This window comes from Salvelinus fontinalis, chromosome 1, assembly GCF_029448725.1.
Source record: "Salvelinus fontinalis isolate EN_2023a chromosome 1, ASM2944872v1, whole genome shotgun sequence".
Classification (NCBI taxonomy): Eukaryota; Metazoa; Chordata; class Actinopteri; order Salmoniformes; family Salmonidae; genus Salvelinus; species Salvelinus fontinalis.
Window position 1 is genome coordinate 45,924,750 of NC_074665.1, and position 27,240 is coordinate 45,951,989.

Here is a 27,240-nt window from a genome sequence, read left to right on the forward strand (position 1 = left end):
TTTGATATTTCCTAGGCAGCGAGACTGTGGGGGAAAAAATAGACCTAGTTGTAGCCCCGGTAAGCAATTTCATCTGAAGGTTGGATTTCATCACTTTTCTCCCTCAGAGAGAGGAATAAGTGGAAACAGAGAGCACAAAAAAGATTCCTGAAATAGATGAAAATTACAGGGGAAAAGAGACAAAGAGGGTGTATTAACTCCTAATAACCCCCCAGCCTTGGGCAAAACTAATATATCCATAATTCAATCAGCTATAAATAAATGATGCCTCTGTAGTTTAATACACCAACTGTCATCCCTCTCAGTGACAACATTAGATTGGACAGAATGATATGTCTTGATAAAGGGAGATTCACTCAAAGTTAGATTTTAAGGGCAAATTCGGTTTTGTGGTTACTTTATTTCCAAGTCATCAACTGACATGCAGTAGAATTTGGAGTAATGGAAAATGTTTGCTCCACCGTGTGGACGAAACCAGAACTGTAATGATAAACAAACAAACAAAACTAAATCGATTCAAAGCAATATAAAATTAACAATTATTTTTATTTTATGACATCTTTTTGTTGTTGCATTGCTAAACCAATGGCATATACAAACATTGCTTTCTCCCTTTGAAGTAATGAACCCTTAAAAAATATGAAGAAAAAAAAGATTTCAGAACTGAGTCATTAAAAAGTGCATACTTTAAAAACTTTTTAGTAATTTTTTTAAAATTTGACACTCATGCGCTTGCCGAAAATAAATAATGACTTGCATTTGACCTTTTACTCTATTGAAGTCCCATTCCACTTGAGCATAATCATGATATGATTTGAAGCGTTTCTGTTGTTTTCTGTTGTACTGTATGTAGACTACCAAGGCTAGTGCTCCAGAGCAAAACAGCCTCCCTACTTAAAATTACCATTGTACTCGAGGGTGGGAAGGGGAAGATATCAGAATTTCAACAGCTAATTGCGAGGTTGAAAAAAAAGATACGTCTTACAATAGTTGAAATCTGCAGATATTCAATGTAATATAATCTATCAAATATATCAAAACATTAGGAACACCTGCTCTTTCAGTGATATAGACTGATCAGGTGAAAGCTATGATCCCTTATTGATGTCACCTGTTAAATCCACTTCAATCAGCGTAGATGAAGGGGAGGCGACAGGTTAAAGAAGGATTTTTAAGTGTTGAGACAATTGAGACATGGATTCTGTGTGTGTGCCATTCAGAGGGTGAATGGGCAAGACTAAAGATTGAAGTGCCTTTGAACGGAGTATGGTAGTAGGTGCCAGGCACAACAGTTTGAGTGTGTCAAGGACCGCAACTCTGCTAGGGTTTTTCACTCTCAACAGTTTCCTGTGTGTATCAAGAATGGTCCACCCCCCAATGGACATTCCACCAACTTGACACAACTGTGGGAAGCATTGGAGTCAACATCTGCCAGCATCCCTGTGGAACGCTTTCGACACCTTGTAGAGTCCATGCCCCGACGAATTGAGGCTGTTCTGAGGGCAAAGGGAGGTGCAACTCAATATTAGGAAGGTGTTCCTAATGTTTTGTACACTCAGTGTATATGTGATATTTTAAGGGTATTCCTTGGAAAGGGCGATTTTGAACAAGGCAACAGAAGGCAGTGTGGTTGCAGAGGTGATGCTGATAAAGGTCACCCCTGTATCACCCTTTACTGTATCATCTCACTTTGAAAAACATCTGGAAGATTATAGCTCCAGCCAGTATTTAGACAGCTGGTTCATAAAGTATTCCACTGAAAATAATCTTGTGTATTGTCTTTGGCTATTTGAATGAATGAATGATATAAACTAGTTGGGGATTCAGTCACTAAAACCATCTGAAAAGTACCTACTTTCAAACCATGACAAAGTGACATTTCACAATCATACTAGTTGTTTCCAAATGTATTTCTTATATTTAGTTATTAGATGTTTGGTTGCAGTGATCTATGGGATAGCGTGTCCCTTAAATTGTTTGGAATCAAACATGAGTCAAATGAATACAATACAGAAATCATTAATTCGCAAGTGAGTTGGTTTACTTTAAGGTGAAAGAGCAATACCTACAATTCATTTAAAAAAAAAAAGTATTATACTCTGAAGAAAATGTGCAAATAAAGCATTGAATGATGCCTAAACATGCTCTCTGATGCAGGCATTTGGAAAAATATACAGTTAGAAATATATACACATCCAAAAGTAGCAGTATTACTTGTGTGGACATTAGCAAGTGTTGCTTGCATAGTTTAATGCATGCATAAGCAATTTCATGCAAAGATTGCTGTCATACATTTCATCATGACGATCACTTTTCTGAATCTAAGTCAGTGCATTCTACGCGGGAAATCTGCTTGGTAGCGCATAAGCCAAAATGTGCACAGGCACAAGCTGTGATGACACAGAGAAAAACAGAAAAGGATAGGGCGGATCCAATCGCACCATATATGGTGATCTTATAAAGACGTCCCCATGTATTGTCTTTAGCAATGTCTTTGATGGCCTTGAGTGTGTCTTTTTTTTCTCACATCGACCCTGTGTTCGTCTTAAGGAATGTTTCGAGATGTCTGGCAGTCTGAATGTGGTCCCCTGTAAGGCCTTGACCACCCGCAGTGACAGTGGTCACCAGTCGGGGGCAGAGGTGAGTGGAGTTGTTCGGGCACTCTGGGGGGCTATTATGTCACACTATGATGTCACTACTATTCCAAATCAGGAACACCAAAGGGAGAGTGAAGAACCACAGTCCCAACCTTCCAAAATCATTGAGCGATGTCACCTTCCTTGTATATTTCTAATGGGTCCCTTTAATGCTATTGGCAGGTATACACACACCTCTAGTCCTGGATACATATAATGTCCTACTTAGGCTGGCAAAATGTTGTTGCACAATCACAAATGTTAAATTGGGATTATGTTATCATACTGGGAGTTTAAGTAAAATGAAAACCAAGAGTTGTTAGACTGAGATTATTCCTTATCTATATCTGGAATTAGAGTTGCTCAAACTGGGATTATCAGTACTGAACAACTAATACCAGTGAATTTGGGATTACAAATGTACCTGCATTGATAGCTCTTAATATGAGATTTGACATACATTACCACTGACCTATACTGTATCTAATTAGCTATTAACTGGGATTATGATAGGTATTGGCGTTTGTTTCATGGCTCCATATATTTAGATGCTCTGCCTGGTGTGGAATGTTTTGAACTATTTGAAAGTGGACCCAGAAGTTTTAAAAGTACAAAGAAGTCAGATGTAAAACACTGCTCGTTAACTACATCTGGTGACTGAGTAGTATTCCATGTGTGATCTATTGTGTGATTTACAGGGTTTCTCATCCTTACACTGCTTAGCAAATGTACTTGCTCGCTACACAAGTTCCTTTCGACGTCTGCCCAAGACGAACCTTGTCAAAGTATGCTAAAGAACCAGGTAAAAATGTCATTACATGTGCAGTTCATATAATAATCCAATTGATTAAAATCATTTTTCAAAAAAAGAATTAACAACGCAATCCATACAAAGTGCTTTGTTTCAATCCATTACTATAGAATAAATTGGACAGGGACAGATTGTCATGTATGGCAGCTTGCAATCATCTGGGGCCAATGAAAAGCCAGAGGTGCTTTTCAAAAGTCGCTCCCAAAGAGGAGATGTAGTTCAATCTTTGAGACACCTTGGAGCTTCACTTCATCGGTTGTTCTGGGTCCCCAAAGATATTTCACTTGGACTTCTGGGTGGTTCGTGAAGAATTGATGGGGATCTTTCGGGATGGCGGCAACCTCTTTTCAGGAGGTTTTTTCCCGTTGGCAGAGGCTTTCTCCACTCCACCGGTCTCTGCTCCGGAGGACTTGGACTTGGCGGAGGACAGTATAGAGTGCTTGGCTGGGTTGGATGTCTTGGACGATTCCTTGTCTTTGGCCGAGGGTGTGTTCATCTGGGCCTCTGGGTTCCCCTGCTGGGCCCTCTTGGCTGTTCCATTCCCCGCCACTTCTCCAGTCTCCTCCCCAGCCCCTTCTTCTGAGTTGCCTTTAGCCTCGCCTGTCCCTGCTTTGGCCGTCGTGGTTGGCTTTCCCCCGTCCGTGGACCTGCGTGTCTCTTTCTGCCTCAGGGCACTCTTGAAGAAGTTGAGTCCCTTTTCCTCTGTCTTGCTGTTCCAAAGAGGTCCCCTGGGCGGCGCTGCTGAGGCCGCTGCCGGTGCCACGCTCACACTGGACGATCGCAGGCTGGTCATGGAGGAGCTGCTGCTGGTGCTCCTCCCCCCAGCCCTGCTCTCCGCCCCTCGCCCCGCCCTACCTTCGCCCCGGCCAGTGGCACACACTTCTCCTCCACGGGACACACCACTGGCCCTGGAGGAGGGACCACCGTGGTTCACCCCCCTCTCTAACACTGAGGTGGTCCGCGACGTCTCCCGACTGGCGCTCCTCTCGGCTGCTCTGGTTCTCGCTGATGCGGAGCTCCTCTCCACCGTTCCTCTGGGCGACGTCTTCCTCGGCGGGTGTGCCGAGGAACTCTGGGACCTGGGGGAGCCTCCCTTCCTTTGCTTTGCTGTTTCAGGGTGAAGTGTTTCTGGGGTCTGCAACGGCTCCTTTTTCGTGGGGGTGGCTGTTTTGGCTAAGGAGGTCTTGCTGTTTTTTTTGACTGCACCCTCGCTTTTTTCTTTGGGGTTGGACACTGTGGCCGCCACGCTCTTGGCTTGGGTTCGAGAAGGTGACGATCCGTGGGTCACAGAGGAGGTGTGGGAAGGGGACGGTGAGGGGGTGGTTGGGTGCTTCTTGGGGCTCTTCTCGGACTCAACAGTCTTTGCAGAGTTTCTCCTCGCCCCAGCGCCCTCCTCTCCCCCTGCTCCTCGTTGTTTAGGCTCTTTAGCGATTGCTCCTTGACCCGGGCTGCCTGGCTCCACGACTGTAGCCACGTTACTGTTACCCCCTGCCGGGCTGGAGCTCCTCAGCTCAGCCTGGGGGATGGCCTTGGAGTGCACCTGCTCCAAGAGCCTTTTAGCCCCTGCATTACCCTCCACCACCAGGGGTGTCTTACCTCCAGCCCTTACCTCGGGTTTCGCCGAGCCGCTAAAGCAGGAGGTGGAGACCTTGTCATCAACCGCCTCGCCTATCCTCTCAAGGGTGGGCGAGGAGGAGTGGGACTCCAGGGAGAAGCGCGAGGGAGAGTTGGAGCGCAGATGGAGCTTAGTGGAGAGGGACCAGGAGGGCTTCGAGCCGTTCTCGCTGAGGGCCAGAGGGCTGGCCATGTTGGAGCGCGAGGAGAAGGTCTGTCTCTGGATACTCCTCACCGCCGGGCGGGTAGAGAAGCCTTCTCAACAGAAGGGGACAGAGATGTACAACTAAAGCGTTGGTGTGGAGTGAAATAGACTGAGTGCATGTTCATGACCTCTTTTCTCAGTGGGTTTCAAGCTAGTAAAGTCTGATATTATATCATTATATTACAGAATGATACAGATTGTTCAGCTTTGCAAAAACAACTGAAAGTAGGCTAATGTATATATAAGGCCTGCAGTGTCATCGTAACAATAAATTTTGTATCAATTTTAGTTCCAAGTACTATCATCGTGCAAACATATTTGATATAGCAGAAATACAACATCTTGACAAATATGCATGAGAGGCTGTTTCTCACCATCGTCTTCGCTGCGTTCCCCAGTGAACTCGGCCGACTCCGAGAGGGAGGCCAGCGAAGTGCGTCTGGAGGAGCCAGATGAGGCCTGGCTGGGAGGACGACTCCCTATCAACCTGCTGATCCAGTGTTCACACAGAGACGAGCTGGTCGAACCTGGGACGGGTAAACAAAGGACATATACTGTATGTATACAGTTGAAGTCGCAAGTTTACATACACCTTAGCCAAATACATTTAAACTTCGTTTTTCACAATTCCTGACATTTAATCGTAGTAAAAATTCCCTGTCTTAGGTCAGTTAGAATCACCACTTTATTTTAAGAATGTGAAATGTCAGAATAATAGTGGAGAGAATGATTTATTTCAGCTTTTATTTCTTTCATCACATTTCCAGTGGGTCAGAAGTTTACATACACTCAATTAGTATTTGGTAGCATTGCCTTTAAATTGTAAAACTTGGGTCAAACGTTTCGGGTAGCATTCCACAAGCTTCCCACAATAAGTTGGGTGAATTTTGGCCCATTTCTCCTGACAGAGCTGGTGTAACTGAGTCAGGTTTGTAGGCCTCCTTGCTCGCACATGATTTTTCAGTTCTGACCACAAAAGTTCTATAGGATTGAGGTCAGGGCTTTGTGCTAGCCACTCTAACAGCTTGACTTTGTTGTCCTTAAGCCATTTTGCCACAACTTTGGAAGTATGCTTGGAGTCATTGTCCATTTGGAAGACCCATTTGCGACCAAGCTTTAACTTCCTGACTGATGTCTTGAGATGTTGCTTCAATATATCCACATAATTCTCCTGCCTCATGATGCCATCTATTTTGTGAAGTGCACCGTGTCTTCTGCAGCAAAGCACTCCCACAACATGATGCTGCCACCCCCATGCTTCACGGATGGGATGGTGTTCTTCGGCTTGCAAGCGTCCCCCTTTTTCCTCCGAACATAACGATGGTCATTATGGCCAAACAGTTCTACTTTTGTTTCATCAGACCAGAGGACATTTCTCCAAAAAGTACGATCTTTGTCCCCATGTGCAGTTGCAAACCGTAGTCTGGCTTTTTATGGCGGTTTTGGAGCAGTGGCTTCTTCCTTGCTGAGCGGAATTTCAGGTTATGTCGATATAGGACTCCTTTTACTGTGGATATAGATACTTTGTACCGGTTTCCTCCAGCATATTCACAAGGTACCTTTGCTGTTGTTCTGGGATTGATTTGCACTTTTCGCACCAAGGTACGTTCATCTCTAGGAGACAGAACGTGTCTCCTTCCTGAGCGGTATGACGGATGCGTGGTCCCATGGTGTTTATACTTGTGTACTATTATTCGTACAGATGAACGTGGTACCTTCAGGCATTTGGAAATTGCTCCCAAGGATGAATCAAACTTGTGGACGTCTACACTTTTTTTTCTGAGGTCTTGGCTGATTTCTTTTGATTTTCTCATGATGTCAAGCAAAGAGGCACTGAGTTTGAAGGTAGGCCTTGAAATACATCCACAGGTACACCTCCAATTGACTCAAATGATGTCAATTAGCCTATCAGAAGCTTCTAAAGCCATGACATCATTTTCGGGAATTTTCCAAGCTGTTTAAAGGCACAGTCAACTTAGTGTATGTAAACTTCTGACCCACTGAAATTGTGACACAGTATATGTCCTTAAGTGAAATAATATGTCTGTAAACAATTGTTGAAAAAATGACTTGTGTCATGCACAAAGTAGATGTCCTAACCGACTTGCCAAAACTATAGTCTGTTAACAAGAAATTTGTGGAGTGGTTGAAAAACGGATTTTAACGACTCCAACCTAAGTGTATGTAAACTTCCGACTTCAACTGAATATATACATCATAAATGTATATATTAGACATACAGTATAAAAACATTTATATGTGCACATATGTATATGTCTATGATTTTAAATCACGTGTCTCAGTCGGGGAGGACATGACATCTACAGGGAGATTGGATGTGAGGCAAAAACCAAATAAGACCCGGGTATTCTACTACATGCCTCCAGACTACAGCCGTTTAGTCGCATTTAGCGTCCCTTTAACTTGGCTGTGGGAGTTAAATTTTTTCAGTAGTTTAATACACTTATTAATAAAGCACTATCAATGAACATGATGATTACTAATTTTTCTATTGCGTGACGCCATTCGTTGTTTTTGATGCGACCAAATCAAGGGTTGTTGCAAACATGTGAAAAAGTTAGTGGCACTAGTGCCACCAGGGGGAAAAGTTAGTTCAGGGCTCCAGACTATCTATGACATTGTTGCATCTTGTTGTTGGAAAACGTTGCATCCCATAGAATTATGGAATGGTGCCCCCGCACATTGACTCTGTACCGGTACCCCCTGTATATAGCCGCGGTATTGTTATTTTACTGCTGCTCTTGAATTATTTGTTACTTTTATTTCTTGCGTAATTTTTTTTATTCTGTGATTTTGTTGGTCATTTATTTTTAAACGGCATTGTTGGTTAGGGCTTGTAAGTAAGCATTTCACTGTAAGGTCTACACTTGTTGTATTCGTGACAAATACAATTTGATTTGAATTATGAATTAAATCGTTTTTTAAATAACAAACGCATATATTCTTACCTGCAACGGAGCTGTTAGCAGACCATGACGGGATGGTGGCCCGTCGTTGATAAAACAGTATGTAGGCATTCTGCTTGCAGACGTCATCGTCAGATATGGCTTGGACATCGCTGTCGTCAAAGCAGTACCACATGCCATCGATGGAGTTTTTACAGTGAGCTGCAGAAGAGGACATAATACGGATGGGATAAAGAGTCAATTATCCTGTTAACTGGATAATTCCGTGGATTTGAATTATTTGAGTTTCTAAAAAAAGAGCGGGGAAATGGATGCCAGTCAAACGTTTGGACACACCTACTCATTTAAGGGCTTTTCTTTATTCTTACCATTTTCTACATTGTAGAATAAAAACGATAAAATAACACATATGGAATCATGTAGTAACCAAAAAAGTGTTAAACAAATCAAGATATATTATATATTTGAGATTCTTCTAAGAAGCTGGTTGAGAGAATGCCAAGAGTGTGCAAAGCTGTCATCAATGCAAAGGGTGGCTACTTTGAATAATCTAAAATCTAAAATGTATTTTGATTTGTTTAACACCTTTTTGATTACCACATGATTCCATATGTGTTATTTCATAGTTTTGAGAAAATCCCTTGAATGAGTAGGTGTGTCCAAACTTTTGACTGGTACTGTACATGGAGTAAGTGGCTTTCTCAAGGGCAGACCAGCATTGTAAACCCATTGGGATTTGAGCCAGCAACCCTGTCAATTTATAGCCCTACTGCTGCAGGAACATATTAGAGTGTGTGTCCATACGTGTGTTGTTCGCTAACCTGTGTAATGACCTCCCGCCATTGTCCCGTGGTGGTTACACACAGCGTACAGGTCATACAGGTAGTCCTCGGGGTCGCGGCCCATCCCGTAAGGTCGTCTCCATGGTGACCAGTGCGAGGGCAGACTCCAGCTGCTCTGGCTCCGCTTGACCATATGGGGCGCCATGTCCATCCCGATCAGAGGAAACTTCACCATGTTCTGCATCTTCATCCTCCGGTCTCCGTCCTAAGAAGACACCATACACACACGCACAACAGCAACAAATTTGATGATGTTGGTTGAGGGTGGAATGCTTACTATGCTAATGCAGATTGGTTGAGTGTACAATGCTGACTGAGCTTGTAAGAATTAACATAATATTAGTGTTGACATACACTAGTAATACGATCGATACACGTGTCCTTGGAATTAAATACTGTTTTGAGTTTATTCCTGGGGTAATATAATGCTAACTGAGCTTATACACTTTGATTATGTAGTTGTATGAATGATGTTGATGTATAGTGTAGTGGTCTGTAGTGTACTGTACTTGTCTGAAGCGTTTGAGGTGCAGTATGAGGATGTCAGGCAGGGTCCAGAGGCTCAACTTGATGCTGCCCTGCTGTAGCTGCTTGCAGTGTGGGCAGCGCCAGGCATCATCTGGAGCAAGCTGAAACACACAGAGCAGAGCTCTCAAACACACAAACACACACACACACACACAGGCACGGGTACACACGTACCTGTTCCTCTTTGGTGTAGAGCTGAAAGCACTGGGCGAGGGAGCACATCTGAGGCTGCAGATGTCCGTCTTTCTGTTGACGTACACTCTCAGCATCTGGGATGTACTCGTCCTCGGTGCGTTTGAACAGACTGCAGCCAGACACAACAAAATGCACAGTTCACACCGAGGTCGCACAACAAGCTTCAAAGGAAACCATGAAAGTTCTATTCGAAATGTGTTGACAGAAACAGAAACTAGGGAAACGTCTCACCTCAGTCACAACAATTGCTTTGAATTCACATTCACATCCTCTTCAAGGAGCAAAACTATTTTTCTCACCGTATGAGTGACTGCCAGTCAATGCTAAATGTGTGCACTGGATCATGATGAGAGGTGAGTGTCTTTCCCTCTCAGCATTGTTTTTTGTGTGTGTGTCTCATTACACTTACTAGTCTTTTGTCTCTTTGTCCCATTCCACCACAATCTTGACATGTGGGGGACCTCCTGGCCCACAAGATTTGTACGCTCTGCAGACAAACGTTGGATAAATAGGAAATCAACGCACCGTTACCTTTGAGACCTATGACAGCTCAATGTGGAAAACAGGGTACGCTACATATCGAACAACAACCCAGACGCTTTAACACATGTGAAAAACCACGGAAGGGTTAAACAAAAGGCTAAACACGCTGAAAGGTTGAACACTTGCTAAACTAACTCTTGCTACCTGTCCTCTATCAGTGAGAGACAAGCGCCCTCTGGTGGCGCTGGGTGACATTACCTCTCCACAGAGGGGTGGCACAGTGGTTGCTCCTCTTGAGGTAAGAGATACGTGATTCCAACCACCCCCACTACACGCAAACTGAAGGGCCCAACCTGAGGGACGGCAAATACGTTTAGTTACACCGTGTACATATGTGTGTGTGTGCCTGTGTTGAATGAGTGTCTGCGTGGATAACCTGCACCTACCTGGACAAAGACCCCGGGACGCAAAAGGTGACGCATCTTCTCCAGGATCTCCTTCTGCAGAATGTCCCAGGTGACAGTCCGCTCCAGATACAGCACAAACGGATGACCAAACCTAGAATCGTCATAGACAAGGTGAAGAACAAGATTTTCCACATCCATCATAACTATATCAAATGAGTTTTCGTCGCCACTGTATGTCCCTTGAGATCATATTTTCCCGGTGCTCCTTTGCTTCACCACATTAAACTGGAATGTTTCATGTTGAAATCTTGAGGAGTTGCTTTGTGTACCTGCGTCCCTGCTGTCCAGCACAGGCTCTGTTACACACCAGCAGAATGATCTTGTCAGCCCCGCTGATCTTATTGGGGCTCGGAGGGGGAGTCACTGACTCTTCCATTTTTGTTGACACCTGTAGCCTGTTGTTGTCTGTCCCATACTTCAAGTTGTTCTGATTCAGATTAGCATGGGGACTTCCTGCAACACATTGCAGTATATACTGTAAATGTATTCACAGCACTATATGAACTAACTTTTGAGTTCTAAATCGAAACTACCCAAGCTGCGGTTGCGGTTACATTATCGTAAGGTTTAATGAAACAAAGATCAAAGCCTGCTACAGGTCAGTGAGATGCAAGTTTGTTGAATAAGGCTGTTAACCTGCGCAATATGTTGGATTCTGGCATAGGGACGCATATCTGTATACCCAGTTCTTATTGGGCTATTAATTTTCTGGGTCCAAAAGATACTGTACACGCATATGCAGAGAGGGTGAAAATAGGTAATCACATCCAGATGAAACATGATTTCCTATTAAATCCAATTGCTAAATCCATTTGTAATCTAATCTAGACTCATACCGCCCTAATACGGCCCAGAGCTAAACTGATTTACGGGGGAATCATAACATGAAGTCAAACCTCGCTGAGAACGGATCTGCTCTGGTCTAAACAACTCAGGTGTTTCAAAGGCAAATACGGAGTCGCTCTCTTGAATGATCTCAAGGTCGTCATCATCGTCACAGAAGGAGCGGTGAAAGCCATCGGAGTACATTTCGGTAAGGACAATCTGCACACACACACACGGATCATTAACAGAGATAGGGTTAATCTCATTCAATTAAATTCTACTTAAGATTTAAGCCTCCAGTAACATTTTGGCCTCCATCGAGGAAGGTCTCACAGAGGTTTAAACCTTTACACTTGTGGGAACTGGCCTATATGGATAGGGCTAAATTGAAATGTTTCTTACAGAAGAAATATGAAAAGCATGTGCATAAACATGGTAGCAATTGAAAGGGAACATTTTAGGTGATTATGGGACAATTATTAGACCAAAGGTGAGGACACAACAGCTCACCAGACACAAGACGAAATCCAAACATTACACTGTTGATTTTATGTGCATTTTACATTTACTGTACTTTTCGCCGCATTTGCTCATTATGAAATCTGAAAATATTCTGGATATATTCAGTAACATGCTACAACTTTTGGGTAGGTGGAACATAAGAAAAAAAACTAAAAGGGTTTGAGTGAGAGGACTAACTGGTGTCTCCAGTTACTACATTGAACTAAAATACAAACACAACATGCAACAATTTCAAAGATTTTACTGAGTTGCAGTTCATATAAGGAAATCAGTCAATTGAAATGAATTCATTAGGCACTACTCTATGGATTTCACACGACTGGGAATACAGATATGCATGCATCTGTTGGTCACAGATACCTTAAAAAAAGGTAGGGGTCTGGATCAGAAAACCAGTCTGTATCTGGTGTGACCACCATTTGCCTCATGCAGCATGACATCTCCTTTGCATAGTTGATCAGGCTGTTGATTGTGGCCTGTGGAATGTTGTCCCACTCCTCTTCAATGGCTGTACGAAGTTGTTGGATATTGGCAGGAACTGGAACATGCTGTTGTACACGTCGATCCAGAGCATTCTAAACATGCTCAATGGGTGACATGTCTGGTGAATATGCAGGCCATAAAATAACTGGGACATTTTCAGCTTCCAGGAATTATGTACAGATCCTTGCGACATGGGGCTGTGCATTATCATGCGGAAACATGAGGTGATGGTGGCGGATGAATGGCAAGACAATGAGCCTCAGGATCTCGTCACTGTATCTCTGTGCATTCAATTTGCCATCGATAAAATGCAATTATGTTCATTGTTGAAACCGGGATTCATCCATGAAGATCACACTTCTCCAGCATGCCAGTGGCCATCGAAGGTGAGCATTTGCCCACTGACGTTGATTACGACACTGAACTAACTGCATTCAGGTCAAGACCCTGGTGAGAACGACAAGCACCCAGATGAGCTTCCCTGAGACGGTTTCTGACAGTTTGTGCAGAAATTATTTGGTTGTGCAAACCCCCAGTTTCATCAGCTGTCCGGGTCTCTGGTCTCAGACGATCCCGCAGGTGAAGAAGCCAGATTAGGAGGTCCTGGGCTGGCGTGGTTACACGTGCTCTGCGGTTGTGAGGCCGCTTTGACGTATTGCCAAATTCTCTAAAATGACGTTGGAGGTTGCTTATGGTAGAGAAATGAACATTACCTTCTCTGGCAACAACCCTGCAATCACACAATTAACGATCCATTATAAATCGCAATCTGGGTCAGGTGGGCATCATTTGAAAGCGTGTTCTATTGCGAACATGACTAGATAGGTTTTAAACAGCGACATTATTCGGGGAAACAGATCATCATTTTGGTGAGCTTAGAAAGGAGTCGAGTGCATTCAGAAGCGTGTGCCGCGCACATTTTCTTCACAATAGACAAACAGACTCATTCTGTTCAGAACAACCCAAGCTATGACGCCATTTCATCTTGTAACTGCACATCAAACATAGTGATCATAAACGCTGACACTGTATATTGTGTATTTTATTCCTCTTGTGTTCATTTTTTAAAAATTTTTTTAAATATTTTTTTTAAATAACTCTGCATTGTTGGGAAGGGCTCGTAAGCAAGCATTTCATGGTTATGTCTACACCCGTTGTATTCGGAGCATGTGACAAATAAAATTGTATATGATCCGATTTTGACATGACTCTTATGATTTGAAAATGCGAAGTGCACATTTAGACTCACAGGTATTTGGCATACTTGTATGACATCAAAGCGGTATTTATTATAATCCTCAAGGTCTCATCTTTCAAAAAACATAGAGTCCTTTTCATTTACAGCATTTCCCTCACTTTTCCCAGACAACAAAACATTTACAAAAGTTGCCCAATTAGCAGGAGGGATGGGGGCAACTTTTTGACGCGCGAGGTGCTCGAGTTCAGAACGTCTGTCAGTCAAAACCCCTGCAGCTCTGTGAAGCGCAGAGCCAGAGCTCTGACGTCATGTGTAGCATGTTACTGCGTTTATCAGTGGCCAAATCTGCCATTTTTCAACTCGTATATGGGCACGAGTGTAAAGGGCTACAAAATCTCAAAAGGGGGTCAATTTCATACTGAAGAGCCAACATAGGTACGCTAGGCATGAGGTGTGTGGTTTATTCATATGAAATTCATATAAGAGTCATAAGATTGATTAACACACATGAATTATTACACAGTAACTCGGGATTTATACAGAGTAGTGGACCATATAAAATAGGATGAGCAAACAATATCATATGATCTGAGCATCCAATCATGACTCTAGGAGACACATCAAACACAAACAGTGGATTGTTGAAGGCTGAGATAATAGATTTCTCTGTAACGAAGATGCTCACAAGGGCCTCGAGTCCCCACCATTGGCTGAACCTAAAAAACAAACACCTACTTTGATCATGAATGAGCATGACTACCACTTAAATACCTACTCAACGCCTCAAGTTTTGAATTGACTAGTGTTGACATTTTATGTTTCAGTTTGAATAGTGCTGAAGATGGCTTTTTAGTAGAGTGGGCATTTTCAATCATTGCTGACCGTTTCACTCGTCTCTTATCCGTTCATCTGTATACATGTTTACACTTTGAGGCTCGATTTCAAAGGTATTGGACTTGGTACCTGTTCAGAGGGTATTTTGGTCTCCTGGGCCACAGCGTTTCTCAGTCTGGACACAGTGCTGGAGAGAGGCACAGCCACACCCACTCTCATACAGTGGGAACACTTTCCCTGGTACACCACCGTCACATACAGGGGCCTGGGAGGGACACACAGGACAATTGAGTTATCTTACCCACGCTTCAAGGAACACCATCATCTCATCATGCTTCTAGACACTCAGTTGTACGTTGAGATCAAATACAGCAGAACAAGACCCGGTCTTTCTGTAATTTGTAGTGGGGTATACTGTTTGTGTGTCAGATATTGCCTTATTAAGATATTAGATATCGTCTTACCGAGTGTGCGGTACCGGGATGGGCAGTGAGATGCAGAGGAAAGGGTCAAAGGTGTTGCTCTGTTTCTGGCAGTGAGGGCAAGTCAAGGAGGACCTATTTGTGTGGAGACAAAAAAAAGAAGAAAATGTTCACTTCGAACCGCTGTAACGCTTGACAGTGCACTGCCTGTGTCAATGTGAAAGCTACAATCACAACGAGCCAAACGTTAGTCGTCAAATTAGCATTAGAAAACTGGCAAGCTCACTTGTGTTAGGATCTACTCTATCTACAGTAGGTGTCGATCTATCCCAACTATATTCTGTAAGAGTGCGGTGGGGTGTCAATCAGGGGATTACTTTGAGGTGTGACTCACCTGTATTGAGCCTGAAATAGCTCTTGTACGAAAGAGCCAGCTGCTGGTAATGAGGATCCTTCAGGGACATTTTCTTCCTCCAACGGAGGCTACAGAGACAGCGAGCAGACAGATGACAGTCAGGAGAGACGACATATAGTAACACAGCAGTTAGTCAGGAGATAGATACTTAACAGCCCACATTAACGCCCGAAATAGAGTAACAAGAGATAAAAAAAAGAATAAAACAAAGTAAACACAATCAGGTAATTGACAGTTAAGGGAGATACAACAATGGAAATGCAGTAAAGGGGATACAGCCTGACGATACAGTTGGAGGAAATACAATGCTGTCTGTTCAGTACAGAAAGGTACCAATCCACAGTCTAGAAGCTTCAGAACCAGCACAGTTGGCAGCGATGCTACCAGACATGGCTCTAGGCTATATCTAATATCATTCAACGGTCTGAGATACAATCCCCAACGTGTAACTGATGTAATGAACGTAAGCATGCCCAAGTAAAGTTGGTTACCTTCCTGGGGGGTCTGCTGCTGGGCAGGACGATGTTGTTGAGGTCCTCGTGAACTCTGTCCAAGAGCCACAGCAGGAACTCCTGGGCATCGTGCTGGGCGTTGCCCCGGAACTGCAGGGCACTCTTCGACACAACATTCTGGGAAAAAAAAACAAATTCAAAGATGAATAGTAAAAGGAAGGTCACAAGTTAATGTGAGGCATTAAACATATCATTTTTGTTTTTGTTTGTATTGGTCCGTCTTCAAATTGAGACATGGCTGTAGAGCAGTAGTCGAAGCAAAACGAAAAACGTTGGTTGGACAAGGCCTTAACGTAACAACATGCTCCTTTCTCTATGTTGGACAGTACATGCCTTTCTACTGTAACAACGTGACGAGAAACCCTGAAGAAATAACACTTTAATAACGCTTCAATAGCCCGGTGAGTGACCGATTCAGTTATTTGTGGACACCTCCGTGCGTGGCGACAGAGCCATCCTTCCAGGCCAGGTGTAATCACCTCTGGTCACTGGCTACCAAATGTCACACAAGGGCAACGACGCAATCAGAACGCCGAGCGCTGTTCCTCCCAGTAAACCCCATCGGGAAACCCTTCTCCTTTTGAAACCATTAGCACTGCAGCCCCAGCACTTTATGCAAAGCACGACGCAAAGAAAGACCAAGCACTCAACCCGAAGCCTCTGTGTGCATACTAAAGGAGAAATGTAGAGTAGGTGTAGGATGTTTACTGTACGTATACTGTAGCATTGTACGCCACAGTAAAATATCTAACCAGAAAAACGACGAAGGTAAAATGGAGGTTGAGTGTTGTTGAGTCCTGGAAAGGCATCTGCATGATCTGCCTATGGGACTTGCAGTATAATACAGGCAGGTGAACTACCGATGATATGTATTTAAACAATTGCATTTGTAGAATGGCCTAATTAGTCAATGGCAGTGGAGATAGACAATGTATCACTCGATCCAGCAGTCGATGTACAGGAAAATGGATAGGGCTATCCCCGTGTGTATCTGTCGTTCATGTCTCGCTAATGTCTTCGTTAATGAGTTGTAAGTGCTCTCCGGTTTTGTTCTCAATGATGTGGCCTCAGACAGCAGCTGTTCTGTCTGCTCAGGCTCGTGTTCAATTCAACATGGTCGTGATTTGAAAAAGGTCTATACCTTCTACTGTCAATGGGGGAAACTCAAGTACGCTCCAATACAATACGGCTATTTGGTTACCAAGAAACTTGATGACGCAAACTGAGAAAATCATGAAGAAATTAGGTGTACGAGGAGCTCGGTATACGGTACTTTTAAGCGCCTTCCTCAACAACCCAGCTCAGAGATATTGTGACAATGCCGGCCATCGCCTTGTCCACTTAATGGCTTACAAAGTACACGGATTATAAAACTGTGTAAAATACTTAATTTATTGTGCAAAATAAGCCAGACGAAACGACAAAACAGCTTGGCAGTTCAAAGGTGCTAAAACCAACCTCTCACCTTTCCGACATGGCTCTATCGAACATTCTGAACACAACGGTTTTCTACTGGGGCTTACGCAATGAACTAACCAGGTAGACCTGTGAAGTGACCTGCCATGAAAAACTGAGCCAATGCCAATTAAAGCACAATTAACCAAACATTTAACTGATGAAGGTTGGGACTGATAGTAAGTGCTGAGTAATGGAGATCAAATGTAGCTGAATCAATCAATACAAAACACATAAACACACGTTCTCTTTATAAATAACTTGCATGTTTTAAAAGAGTCCAATGTATCTAGTGAAGGAGCCTCAATGGCTGCGTCTACAAATGCAGCCATTGAGATCAGATCTTTTCACATCAGATCTTTTTCAGAGCTGATCTGATTTGTCAAAAGACAAATTAGTGGAAAATATATCAGAATTGGGCTGCCTGTGTAAACACAGCCAACTTCATACATATGACCGTGGCTCTACACTCCAGAGTGAATAATCTATATAGAATAAGACAGTTTGTTCTCTGGCTGACAACCAAGGGAGAAAAAGGGACCGGAATAGAAACATTGTCAGGAATAAGCAGTGTGCAGTGTGCTGGATGGACCTGTTCAATTCAATTCCCCTCCAATATTTACTTTGAACCGGTAAAGCAGGACATGTAGTTATAAGACCCGAAATAGACAAAAAGAAAATCCCTGGTGCAAAGAAATGGAGGTTCACAGAGAAATCTTTAGTGAGTGACATTGAAAGGAATTCTGGTGCTGGTGATGGGAGGGTAACCTGAGCTTTCTAAGGGGAAACAACAGTAGACAGCTGACCGGGCTAATCTGCTGGGACACAAGCTGCTAGAGTCAGATGCTGCTACACATTTCAATGTCCATCGAAAACTCTACAGGAACACAACATCTCTGCTCTTCAGAAAGTCTGAAATCTGTCGAACCCCGACTTGATTTCACCGGGTGTGTTACCTTGGCGTGCTACTTTGTTCCTAATTTGCCGTTCTCACTGACCCTGGTTCCTCTCTAGGTTTCTTCCTAGAGCCCTGCCTTCTAGGGAGTTTTTCCTAGCTACTGTGCTTCTGCATCTGCATTGCTTGCACTTTGGAATTGTAGGCTGGGTATCTGGTAAAGCACTTTGTGACAACTGCTGATGTGAAAAGGGCTTCATAAAAAAAATGTGATTGGTTGAGTGGCAAAAGCGTTTATGCCATTCTCAACTAAACCCTGTAAATCTGTCGGATTAGGGAGATCCAACGGATAGGTGAGATTCACTGCTCCTGAATCCATCCATTCATCACGTCTGCCACTGCTAGTCTACTTGGAGGTTGTTGCTAATTGATTTGATTAATCAAGAGAACGGTACAGTAGGCTCTAATTGAAATTGGCACGTTAGTACATGAGCGATCGATAGTTAAATGTAAGCCTATATCAAAATAATGACTCTGTTCGCAGATATCTACATAGCAACTAAATTCATGAAAAGCCAATCATTAAAAAAAAGTGTACGCTTTGGTTCCCGGTGATATAATATAAACGTGGTGTATGTCAATTTTAACTGTAGCCTACTGTACCATTCATCACCAGGAAACAAAGTGTACACTTTTTTATGATTGGCTTATCATTCATGGACTTATATAGATATCTGCGAACATATTCATAATTTTGATATAGGCTTACATGTAGGGGCGGAAGGGTGGCCTAGTGGTTAGAGCGTTGGACTAGTAACTGAAAGGTTTCAAGATCGAATCCCTGAGCTGACAAGGTAAAAATCTGTCGTTCTGCCCCTGAACAAGGCAGTTAACCCACTGTTCCTAGGCTGTCATTGAAAATAAGAATTTGTTCTTAACTGACTTGCCTAGTTAAATAAATAAAACATGTAACTATTGACCATTAATGTTTTGGGTGGTTCTTCCTCTTACATTCATCTTGTTTGTTAGGCCATGTGGCTCTGACGGACATGTACAGTGCTTTCAGAAAATATTCATACCCCTTGACTTATTCCACATTTTGTTCTGTACTGTCACGCCCTGACCAAAGAGATCTTTTTATTCTCTATGTTTGGTTGGTCAGGGTGTGACTCGGGTGGGAAACTCTATGTTCTTTGTTTCTATGTTTTGTCCGGGTATGGTTCTCAATCAGGGACAGCTGTCTATCGTTGTCTCTGATTGGGAATCATACTTAGGCAGCCTTTTTTCCTTTTGGATTGGTGGGTAGTTGACTTTGTTAGTGGCATTATAGCCGAAGTAAGCTTCCCGGTTGTTTCCTTGTTCTTTGTTTTGTTGGCGACATTTATCAATAAAAGAAATGTACGCTCACCATGCTGAACCTTGGTCCGGTCATTTCCCTGACGACGATCGTGACAGTTACAGCCTGAATTCATATATTTTTTTTCCACTCACACATCTACACACAATACCCCATAATGACAAAGTGAACACATGCTGAGAAATTTTAGCAAATGTGTTGAAAATGAAATACAGAAATATCTAATTTACATAATTATTAACACCTCTTTGCTGTGAGTAAATACTTTGTAGAAGCACCTTTGAGTCGTCTTGGGTATGCCTGTATCAGCTTTGAGTCGTCTTGGGTATGCCTGTATCAGCTTTGCACATCTGGATTTGGGGATGTTCTCCCATTTCTTCCTTGCAGATTTTCTCAAGCTCTATTACAAGTCTTTCCACAGACTTTCAATGGGATTAGAGTCTGCGTTTTGACTGGGCCATTCAAAGACTTTCACATTCTTGTTCTGAAGCCATTCCAGCATTGCTTTGGCTTTATGCCTGGAGTCATTGTCCTGTTGGAACGTAAATCTTCTCCCCAGTCTGAGGTCATTTGAACTCCGAAGCAGGTTCTCATCAAGGATTTGCCTGCATTTGGCTTCATTCATTGTTCCTTCTATCCTTACCAGTCTCCCAGTCCCTGCCGCTGTAAAGCATCCCCATAGCATGATGCTATAACCACCATGTGTCATGGCAGGTAAGGATGGTAGAGAGAATAAAGTAGATGTCACACGTCAAAATGTTGATTTATGACCCTATGTCCTGCTAACGTGAGCATGCCCATATTTGGGCTTCCGGTCCGGACATCCTGGTGGGGAAGTGACCATGTGTTTGTGCATCCTGTTCCTGTTCTCACGGCTTAGATTGCGAAAAGAGTTTTACGATGTCTTTGAAGTTGTCATGATGGTTGATGTCTAGGTACCTGGTTGAACGGGGTGGGGGGGATGAACATTTCAAAGAGTAAGCATTTCAAAGAGTAAGGCCCCCATATTGCCCTCAGGGTTGTTGTCTATGAAACACGAATGTCCTGGGGTATTGGGCTTTGCAGACGCCTTATAAAGCCCCAGAACAATACATGCGTAAGACTGTACATGATTTTAAAAATCACCATGGATGCCTCCTTCAGTTCATGTAGGAAGGCCTCGGTTACCCCGTAAACTCTAGGGATAGACGGCACAAGACCCATAGACTCCAGGGCTCTGACCAGCGCTGGTATAAACCTGCAGGACCACAGTCTTTTCACCAGCTCCTCAAAATGATTGAAAAAGTAGTATCTAGGCGGGTCGTATAGGCACGGATGACGACGCTGGCTGGGATGATTGATCTCACAGCCGATGCATTTTTCTCGTATATATTCTCCAATCACCACGTCTAAAAGTGTAGCTACAGAGGCCTTGATGGTGTCAACAAAAATAGTACTGGCCATCCCATCAAACACATCCTCAGGCTGTGTAAATGTAGGTGGTGTCGAGGGTCTTGCCAGGGGGGAGTAGAGTGTCGGGCTGCGAGGCATAGAGTCCTTAGTGTCGGGCCCCCAAGACGTATCGGAGTCCTTGTAGGTGGTATGGATATCCATGGTATATGATGAAATGAACAACTGGCTGCTTTTTTCCCTTTTATTGTGGAACCAGGCCTTTGGGTATCTGGGCGTGGTTAACGCAGCCGCGTACTTAGTTTTCTTCTGACGATGTATCTTCTTGAGACTCGTTTGAATCGTAATCTTCACGATTCGTATATATTATGCACTTCCTTAAATGAACAAGGCTCTGCCGCTGTTGGCTCTGTACAAAGAGAGCATCCAACACCTGCAACATGTTCAATTCCATTACATCCCAACTTTTAAAAGGAATAAGCATACGCAGCCTGAAATCCCCAGTCAGGCCACCCTCACGGATGTTTTGGTTGCGGATTTCCTCGGTGCCTATATAGAACTCCACGCAGCCGCACGGAAGTCCATTCTTTCTTTGTATTTTCACCCTGTGAAATATTCTTCCTGAGGAGTCAGGGGTACCTTCCCAATGGGTCTCGTAGCCCGTGAACACACTATACCCCTTGGTGATAAGGCCCAGTTCAGGACACACAACCTTGCGAAAAACCGACCAGTCTTCAACACCATAATCCACTCCTAAAGTCTGGTCTGTATATTCTTCTCCTTCAGCTACCGTATAGAGGTTCACTCTACAGGCCAGGTAATCAAACCGATACCCCCATTACTGTCCATTAGACATCAACACTTGATCTTTCAGAGCAGCTGCGGGAGGTATTTGGGTTCTATACACATTTAAAAAACGCTTTTTTGGCGCATCATATATTGCGGCTTGATACTTTGCCTTTGCTCTATGTGCCACCCGAGGTCCTGCTTCCGTTGCTACAGTCATCACTGCTTTGCCACTGATCACAAAATCCATGGTGATTTTTTAAATCATGTACAGTCTTACGCATGTATTGTTCTGGGGCTTTATAAGGCGTCTGCAAAGCCCAATACCCCAGGACATTCGTGTTTCATAGACAACAACCCTGAGGGCAATACAATAGGGGGGGCCTTACTCTTTGAAATGCTTACTCTTTGAAATGTTCATCCCCCCACCCCGTTCAACCAGGTACCTAGACATCAAGCATCATGACAACTTCAAAGACATCATAAAACTCTTTTCGCACTCTAAGCCGTGAGAACAGGAACAGGATGCACAAACACATGGTCACTTCCCCACCAGGATGTCCAGACCGGAAGCCCAAATATGGGCATGCACACATGAGCAGGACATAGGGTCATATATCAACATTTTGACGTGTAACATCTACTTTATTCTCTCTGATGATGTTAGATGGGTGATGAGCTGTGTCTGGTTTTCTCCAGACATAGCACTTTGCATTCAAGCCAAAGAGTTCCATTTTTGTCTCATCAGACCAGATATTCTTTTGCCTTATGATCTCAGAGTCGTTCACGTGTCATTTTGCAAACTCCAGGCGTGCACCTTTTTCTCAGGAGTTGCTTCCGTCTGACCACTCTCCCATAAAGCCCAGATTGGTGAAGTTCTGTAGAGACTGTCGTCCTTCTAGCAAGTTCTCCCATCTCAGCCAAGGAACTCTGCAGTTCTGTCAGAGCGGTCATTGGGTTCTTGGTCACCTCCCTGACCAAGATCCTTCTTGCCCGGTTGCTCAGTTTTGTCGGACGGCCAGCTCTAGGCAGAGTCTGGGTAGTTCCATATTTTTCCATTTACCAATGATGGAGATCACTGTGCATTTGAAAACTTTCAACACTCTAGAAATGGTTTTATACCCTATATGCCTCATAACAATTCTATCTCTGAGCTCTATGGACAGTTCCTTGGACTTCATGGTATAGTTTCTGCTCTGACATGCACTGTTAACTGTGTGACCTTACAGTGCATTCGGAAAGTGTTCCCTTGACTTTTCCCACATTTTGTTACATTACAGCCTTATTCTAAAATGGACTAAATAAAAAACAGATCCTCATCAATCTACATACAACACCCTATAATGACTAAGCGAAAACATATTTTTAGAAATGTTTGCAAATGTATTAAAAATAAAAAGCAGATACCTTATTTACATAAGTATTCACACCCTTTGCTATGACACTCGAAATTGAAATTCCTGTTTCCATTGATCATCCTGGAGATTGGAGTCCACCCGTGGTAAATTCAGTTGACAGTGCATGTCAGAGAAAAACCAAGACATGAGGTTGAAAGAATTGTCCGTAGAGCTCCGAGACAGGATTGTGTCGAGGCACAGATCTGGGAAAGGGTACCAAAAAATGTTCTGCACATTGAAGGTCCCCAGGAACACAGTGGCCTCTATCATTCTTAAATGGAAGAACTTTGGAACCACCATGACTCTTTCTAGAGCTGGCCGCCCGGCAAAACTGATGGTCAATCTGACAGAGCTCCAGAGTTCCTCTGTGGAGATGGGAGAAACTTCCAGTAGGACAACCATCTCTGCAGCACTCCACCAATCAGGTCTTTATGGTAGAGTGGCCAGACAGAAGCCACTCCTCAGTAAAAGACACATGACAGTCCGCTTGGAGTTTGCCAAAAGGCACCTGAAGGACTCTTAGACCATTAGAAACAAGATGTTCTAGTCTGATGAAACCAAGTTTTAACTCTTTGGCCTGAATGCCAAGCGTCACATCTGGAGGAAACCTGGCACCATCCCTACAGTGAAGCATGGTGGTGGCAGAGTCATGCTGTGGGGATGTTTCTCAGCGGCAGGGACTAGGAGACTAGTCAGGATCGAGGGAAAGATTAACCGAGCAAAGTACAGAGAGATCCTTGATGAAAACCTGCTCCAGGGTGTTCAGGACCTCAGACTGCGGGCGAAGGTTCACTTTCTAACAGAACAACGACCCTAAGCACACAGCCAAAACAATGCAGGAGTGGCTTTGGGATAGGTCTCTGAATGTCCTTGAGTGTCCCAGCCAGAGCCCGGACTTGGAACCTAATCAAACATCTCTAGAAAGACCTGAAAACAGCCGTGCAGCGAAGCCCCCCATCCAATCTGGTAGAGCTTGAGAGGATCTACAGAGAAGGATGGGAGAAACTCCCCAAACACAGGTGTGCCAAGCTTGTAGCGTCATACCCAAGAAGATTTGAGACTGTAATCGCTGCCAAAGGTGCTTCAACAAAGTACTGAGTAAAGGGTCTGAATACTTATGTAAATGTGATATTTCAGTATATACAGTACCAGTCAAAAGTTTGGACACACCTACTCATTCAGGGGGTTTTCTTTATTTTTACTATTTTCTACATTGTAGAATAATAGTGAAGACATCAAAACTATGAAATAACACATATGGAATCGTATAGTAACCAAAAAAGTGTTAAACAAATCAAAATATATTTTAGATTCTTCAAAGTAGCCACCATTTGCCTTGACAGCTTTGCACACTCTTTGCATTCTCTTTGCATCGCAAAGGGGTGTAAATAGTGATGTAAATGTCATATTTCTGTATTTAATTTTCAATAAATGTTTTTAAAAATTCAAAAAACATATTTTGACTGTCATTATTAGGTACTGTGTGTAGATGGGTGAGTCATTAGGCTGTAACACAACAAAATGTCGAATAAGTCAAGAGGCGCGAAGGCACTGTATCTTCTTGACTCCTGTCATACTGTATGCAACGGCTCAGGACTGCCCTGAGTGTGCTCTCAACATTCAGATATCCGTCGGAAGTAAATCGTGTGTATATCTCCTGAACTGCAAAGCACCCGAGGCCTATGCACTAATACAGGATTGGCCAACCATTCTACAAGTCTGGTTGACACCGGCTCTGCAAGTATTCCTCACTGGGTAGTCACGTGGGTCACAGGCTACCATTCTGCTGGACTGAGTGTGCAGCTTTTTGTATCTAGCCCTTCTCAAACACACCTAGCCTACCTGCTCTAACACACACATACTCATCAACTGCGCATTATATGTTTCTGCTAATGACAGTCACTTTGAATGTATCAATAGTAGGCCTACAGTAGTTTGCCTTGATACGTTCAATCCCCACAGACACCCAGAAGATTGGGTTTACTGTACATGAAACTGGCGCGAGTTTCTGCAACAAAGTAACACCATGACAGAACGAACCAATGAAACAATCAGTTGCATTTGTGCGGTTACATTGTAACCGTTGGCAGGTGCATGTTAGTCACGTACTGCATTGTAACAACCCATGCCAACAATCTGAATGATTTTCAAGTGTGCGCCCCTCGCAGTTTATAATCCATAGGATTAATCCCATTTCCATCAAACAATAGACAACGATCAAAAACAAGGCACACGATTCAGTTGCCAGGACGTTCATCCACATACCTTGAATTCGCGACTGTGTTGTGGGGTGTACTCAAACGTCCACAGAGCGCGGACGAGACCAGAAAGTTGCTCGGTGACTTCACCTGACTCCTGCTGCTGGTGTCCCTTCCTTTGGATACAGACACCGTTTGTTGACTTCGGTTTATTCGATTCAGTCGATTTGTCATTAGTACCGTGACTGTTGTCCTCTCCACGGTATTGTTCCAATGCTAGATACTCAGCAAATAGCTCCGTGTTGCTCAGACATTGCAAGATAGCGTTCATGAAACAGGTGTTGCCATGGTTCTTGAGTCCGGCAACTCCGGGGACCTTGTCCCCAAACAGGAACCCGCCACAGTCACTGTCGTCGGAGGGGACAGAGCCGCCAGTGGTGGTCGGGATAGAACTTGCATCGTCTTTGTCGTCATCTTGATGCTCCTCGTTGCCGAAATGGGACAAAGTCGACAGAGTCCTGAGAACTCTGTTCATAAAGCTCCCCACGGAGCGCACCGAGCCCCTTCGGAAGAGCTTCTTGCTGAATGATTTTTTCTCTTTAGTGGCAGCTTTCGACATGGTCACAGTCGGGCTGGGGTTTCTCAATATGTAAATGTTACTAGAGGGAGAGAGAGCACCTCTGGACAATAATTGGATCAGTCTGTCATTCCCAATGACAAAAGCCAACCACAGTGATAATAATTATTGATGTTATTTATGTTCCTCGCTGATGATGACAGTAGTAGGCTATAAAACACTATTTTGGAGGAAAGGTGGAGCATTTGAGGGTCTTATCACCAGCAGCCTATAGCCTGAACAAAAGACCCATGACATGTCTCGTATCTCAATTAAAACACTGCGTCGGGTTGCATAAATATTCTCCATGGGGAGATGCTATCATGCCACTCTAAATTAGGTAGCCTAGAGGGTCTCCACGCACGAGCAAATGTTAATATTCTCGTAGTCTATCAATTTAGGGTCATGCCATGCAGGTGTAACATTTAGGATGCCCAACATGATCCGTGTTCATTAGAAAATCAGCGACTCACAATACTCGAACATCAACAGCAATGAATCAACCCATAAATTGGGACCACAGTGTACCGAGCGGGGCTCATGTTTTATTAAATAAACCGCAGCTCCACCTATATAATCCTATTCCAGAATCTTTAAGAAAATAAATATTCCACGATATTGCCCAAAACGATTGTATTGCTGATGTTTATAGACTCGTGGATGTCTTCACTAAATCGCCCATACCGTGGCAGCGCTTGCAGAAGCGCTCTTAAACTGAAAAGCCCCCAGAAAGAAGCCCGGAGGGAAGCATAGTCCACCGCTCCCTCCATTCGGTATAATACTATCCATCGTATAAGCGCCGTAAAATGAACATCGTTCGATACCTCCGTCGCCAAGTTTAAAGCAGTATCTCATCCTGTGATGGCTTATTTCCCTCTTAATTCTGATTCATCGCAAGGCCGCTTCTCCTGTCTTCATCATCTGGAGTCACCGATACTGCAGGCAGGCAGGGCGGTGACGGCTGACGTCACGGCCAAACACTGATCCATGTTGGAGGAGAGCAGGTAGCGGCATGTGATGCTGGCGAATTCTGCTCACTATGCTGACTGGGGTCTGTCTCATTCTACTTTCCTGCTATAGGCCAGAATGCTCCACTAAAAACCAGACAGTGACACATACACAGCTAGGCCTAAAATATATATAACACATTTGTTTACATTGGGAAAGATACTCCGATAATTTGGTGCCCTGAAAATTCAGATCCTCATTGCAGTTAGCCTATCCTACA

The 27,240-nt window shown here is 43.6% G+C and overlaps 1 protein-coding gene across 1 annotated transcript; it reads right to left on the minus strand.

The window, feature by feature from the left end:
- Positions 1-527: 527 nt before the first annotated feature.
- LOC129855689 (ubiquitin carboxyl-terminal hydrolase 31-like) lies at positions 528-27,066 on the minus strand. Its single transcript, XM_055923617.1, has 16 exons — positions 25,464-27,066; positions 15,899-16,036; positions 15,387-15,475; positions 15,035-15,127; positions 14,700-14,835; positions 11,605-11,752; positions 10,978-11,161; positions 10,688-10,799; positions 10,500-10,594; positions 10,168-10,245; positions 9,738-9,867; positions 9,545-9,664; positions 9,015-9,240; positions 8,236-8,394; positions 5,641-5,793; positions 528-5,316 (listed from the first exon to the last, which is right to left on the minus strand). Exons 1-16 carry the CDS (start codon positions 26,013-26,015, stop codon positions 3,728-3,730), a joined length of 4,002 nt encoding a protein of 1,333 aa, XP_055779592.1. The 5' UTR covers positions 26,016-27,066; the 3' UTR covers positions 528-3,727.
- Between the last annotated feature and the right edge of the window lie 174 nt (positions 27,067-27,240).